This window comes from Miscanthus floridulus, chromosome 8 (assembly GCF_019320115.1).
Source record: "Miscanthus floridulus cultivar M001 chromosome 8, ASM1932011v1, whole genome shotgun sequence".
In the NCBI taxonomy this organism is placed as follows: domain Eukaryota; kingdom Viridiplantae; phylum Streptophyta; class Magnoliopsida; order Poales; family Poaceae; genus Miscanthus; species Miscanthus floridulus.
This window is the reverse complement of record NC_089587.1, coordinates 193,071,221-193,075,504: the sequence shown is the minus strand read 5'-3', so window position 1 is coordinate 193,075,504 and position 4,284 is coordinate 193,071,221. Positions and strand designations below refer to the sequence as shown.

The 4,284-nt window shown below is 48.6% G+C and overlaps 1 protein-coding gene across 1 annotated transcript; it reads right to left on the bottom strand.

Annotated features, from left to right (window-relative positions):
* Positions 1 to 1,502: 1,502 nt before the first annotated feature.
* Positions 1,503 to 3,111, bottom strand: LOC136470415 (uncharacterized). Its single transcript, XM_066468271.1, has 5 exons — positions 2,805 to 3,111; positions 2,330 to 2,523; positions 1,959 to 2,279; positions 1,661 to 1,801; positions 1,503 to 1,526 (listed from the first exon to the last, which is right to left on the bottom strand). The coding sequence occupies exons 1-5, from the start codon at positions 3,109 to 3,111 to the stop codon at positions 1,503 to 1,505; spliced, it is 987 nt and encodes a 328-aa protein (XP_066324368.1).
* Positions 3,112 to 4,284: the final 1,173 nt, after the last annotated feature.

The window sequence follows — 4,284 nt, the reverse complement described above, 5'->3', positions numbered from 1 at the left end:
AACTATTTAAAGGCAAAGGTCGAAAATGGCTAGCAACGGAGCCACACCATTCGACGAGCAAATCACGATAATGAGGACCCTCCGCTACCCACAGCCAAAGGCTAATGGGCTCAGAATGACCCTCACAGCAACAAAGTACTTGCCCTTGACGAGGACCTATCAATTTTTGGGCATCAAGGTGTCCTCAGGCCAAAAAGCCAGAACCCCGACAAAGACCTATCTTTGTCACAGGCATCGGGAGAATACCTAACGAAGACCTATCCTTATTAGGCATGAGGACATTAATGTTCCCAAATCACTTACAAGTACATAACCATAAATTGGCAAAGATACCTGAAGTACAATACAATCTGCCACAATGATTGGAAATCACTTTCATATTCAAAGCACTCATCTACCCCAACAACCAAAATTCACACAAGGAAGGGACTCCAAGCTATAAAAGAGAATGCCCCCTCCCATCACTCTCCTCATTTCACCACATCAGTAGCAGCTTAGACCTCACAGAGGAAGACTAGCCTTCAAAACCACTAACAACAGGAGAGTAAGGAGAGAACAACCGCGATGGAGTCAGGAGTATCCTTACACACACTAAAGCAAAGAAAAATGATAGCGTACGAAGGCTCATAAAAAGAGAAGCTCGAGGCACCGGATGAAGGTCCCGTAAAACTCCCACACTTGGTCCACAGGGTGATGTACAACCTCCGTCCGCCTAGTACCATCTAAAGCCGAAAGCTACGGGCGGATATCGCACAAAGGCTTGTAACATCCCCCTGCAGGCGAAGGTCCTAGCTGGTAGTGCCTCACAGCCCGTCAACTCAAAGGGTGCACAGCAGCCTCCGGTCGACCAATAGGAGTCACAAGACACCGAGCAAGAGAGCCACAAAAATCGGAAGGCTCACTGCCTCGACAGAAGCGGGGACAAAGGCATGGCACAGGCATGACTTCCACAGTCTGCGGCGAGCACCCGCAGAGGGGCGGAACCTCCAAAATGACAACAAGATCGAAGATTGGCACTGTTGTTTCCTTATCCCAAAGCGCTAGAGTGTGCTTGCCTTCGACGCTGCAAATAAAGAGCGGAGGCTAGCAGTAGGGACTTAGTGTTATTAGCTAGGAGCTCTCTTCTATCCAAATACTAGTGTAATAAGAACCATCGAAATCAAACAAACCTTCGTTTATTCAGAATCAAACAAATAGTTGGAGCAAAAACAAGTTACAACAAGCGCAAAACAAAGTGCACGTAGAAAATAAAAATTCAAAAGAGTTACACGGCACAAAGGCCTTGGAGTAAAACACAAAAAAGGGCTAAAGTCCTACGCTGGGGGCCAAGGCCCCTGCCAAGCAAGCGATCTAACAAACTCGCTACATTCATCATCTATGTCGTGCAACACAAAGTCCCACATCTCGGAAACCGAAGGTCGAGGGAAAGTCGCATGCCAATAATCCCACAATTCTCCATCAACATAAACACTGTCTTTCACCATTGATAAAGGAGTCACATCCTACACAGGCCCCCTGGAGGCAACCTGCGCAGGACAAGTTTACATTAAGACTTAAATGCAAAGACATTACTAAAGTCAACTTTTTGTACAAGTAGGACAAGGCTCAAAAGCCACAATTCTCGACTACTCCTAAAAACTAGCTAGGCCTAAGGGTTAACCTCTGGAGGGGTACACTTGGATGCAGGCTCCTCCCGTCTTCGAGCCTCCGCAGCACGCGAGGACTCCCCAGCAGCTTCCTTCCTAGCCTTGAGAGCTTCCGTATCTCGCACTGCACGGGCAGCCTCCGCAGCCGTTAAATCCTGCACAAGGAATAATAAATTAAAACAAGAAGGAAGCAAATTCTAGGTAAGACAACACTAGTGCACGAAGACAAACCTCAGCCCGACGCGCCTTCACTAAGGAACGAGCATCCTACCGTTCGAACTTGCACCAGAAATAGCTCATGAAGCGACGGACAGCGCTAGAAATAGGCTTTGGGATCTCGCCAAGCCCCGTCGGGTCTTTGTAGTCCTTCTTTCGCTTAAGCACCTCAACATGCTCATAGCCACCTTCCGCCAAAGCTGTGGCAAGATTAGTTGCGCTAGAAAGTGCAGCAAAATCCGCAACCTTGCCAGCGAAGTTTGGAAGCTTGGCAAAGTTGGTGGACATCCAAGTAAACAGGCCAGAGGCTAAAGCCTCAGCTAGAAGAGAAGATGTAACCCCACCAAACCCAGCGAGGGCGGTGGTGTACGCTTCAGCAGCGGCCAAGACCAATGTCTTCGCCTCATCAAGTTGCTCCTTCAGCAACTTAACCTCCGCGAGCAGGGCATCACTTGGGGTCTTCTCACCTTGCGGAGATTGTTAGTAATCTTGGTGGCCTTCCATGGTCTCTCCAAAGCCAAGTCTTCTGCAGCCTTTGACCCAGCCAAAGCTTTGTCCAAGGACTCTGCCTTAGCCTTCATTTCATCAAAATCCTTTTTGGTCACCTGAAGTTGGCCAAGTGCCTCCGCCCACCCACTTAGAGTGTCAGAGGAGCCGGCTGCTAAAAACAAAATGCACATTAGTACTCATTGTATGGCGAAAAGAATGAGTTATAAGCAATGTAAGCTAACCTTCGACGCCAGCCTGGGCAGGCTCCGAAGGCCCACCATGTCCGGGGAGTTCAGCCCCTCTAGGCAAGGCCGCGGCCAGGCATCACTGGCCTATCTTCACTAGCACCCTTGCCAGTGAGGTCCACCACCAGCGCTCCCGCTAAGCGAAGACAACTAAGCCAAAAGGACAAAGAAAGAAACAAAACACAAAAAATAGCCAACGGACTCTTACCAAAACTCAAGATGCCTTTAGTAGCATCTGCAACATCAGTATCCATAGGGCGTGGAGACCCTATAGGATGCACCCGGTCATCCGACTCCACTTCAGACTCCTCTAGGCGAGAAGCCTTCACAGACTGTGTGCGCCCCATAGATGCAGCATCAGTGCTACTGGACATAGTAAAATCACCCACACCTGCATCTTCATCTTTAGAACTAGATGCATCTGCGCCAGGACCAAAGATGGACGGCAGAGGCTCAACATCAGGGGCACCAATAGCAGCATCGGCACCCAACCCCTGAAGGTTAGCGGACGTCATGTCTACGTCTCCGCCGTGGCGGAGGTCTCCGTCTGCGCAATCTCCGCTCCAACTTGTGCGCAAGGTTTTCATTATCGGAAATAAAAATTTATCGGAGGTCATGGATAAATAGGATAAGCAAGATATATCGGAAATATCGGACCAAATTCAAAAAAAAATCAAATTGTTTTGAAAAAATTTCGTAGAATTTGATTTGAAACTATTCCTAAGCTATTAAACATCACTTGTTCACAGATAAAAACAAGAATAAAACATTATAGTGTGGGACCGTCGCACGGCTAAATTTAGGTTGTCTGTGTGGGAGCAGGAAAGAAGGGAAAACTTTGGCCGATATCAAATTTTATCGGACCCTGTGGATAGAATGAAAATTTCGGAAATTTCCATGAATTTCAGCCGATAAAAAAAACCTTGCTTGTGCGTCCTCATCCGCCCCGGCGCTAGCCTCCTCTGCATCTTCTGCCTCTTCCTTGCCAGAATCAGCAGCCTTAGGGACTCTAGCTACCTTCCGCCTTTTAGCAAGAACCTTCAGCTAACCAAAAACCTTCCTTTTCCTCGACTCCGCGTGGGCAGTCGTGTTCTTCACCGTGGCAGCCTTTGAGGCCTTATCCTCAACCGTCTTTAACACCTTCACTGGGACCTTACGGTCCCCATAAACCATGCCCATCTCCTCAAAGACGCGATTCAAACGAGGCATGGTGCCTCCGATAGCTTGACGAGCGAGATACTCACGCTCTGATATGTCGCCAAGTATCTTAGTAGCGGCTGCCTCAACTTGGGCGACAATTTCCACATCAGTTTTACCTTCCTCACGTTTAAGGCCAAAATGCAAAAGCCAGACACCTTCTTCACCTCCAAAGACCGGTAACTTTACCCTCCCCAAGGTCATCTTGTGCCGGTTATCCTTCCCCAATGGCCAGAATCTAGAGGCCACCATTTCCTCCACGAGGTCCTAGCCTCCGAAGTAGCAGCAGGCACTACCAAAGGCCATGTCACAGGCCTTCCGCGCTGCATCAATATTCGCAGTCAAACGAGTCAAAGGGCTCATATCCTCCATGGTAGAGGCAAACGGGTAACGAACAACTTTGTTCCCGTGCTTGTCCCTAGTGTTCACGCCAAAGGTCTTTACATAAAACTAGTAGCGTGACCAATCCTTTTCCCATTTGTTATGTTGGG

Bases quoted from the DNA above. Each gene is read 5' to 3' on its own strand.
- LOC136470415 (XM_066468271.1), bottom strand. From the start codon at position 3,111: ATGACGTCCGCTAACCTTCAGGGGTTGGGTGCCGATGCTGCTATTGGT. The intron at 2,524-2,804 runs GTAAGAGTCCGT...TTTTGTTTTTAG, and splicing joins TAAAGGCATCTTGAGTTTTG to CAGCCGGCTCCTCTGACACT. The intron at 2,280-2,329 runs GTGAGAAGACCC...AAGTTGCTGAAG, and splicing joins TTACTAACAATCTCCGCAAG to GAGCAACTTGATGAGGCGAA.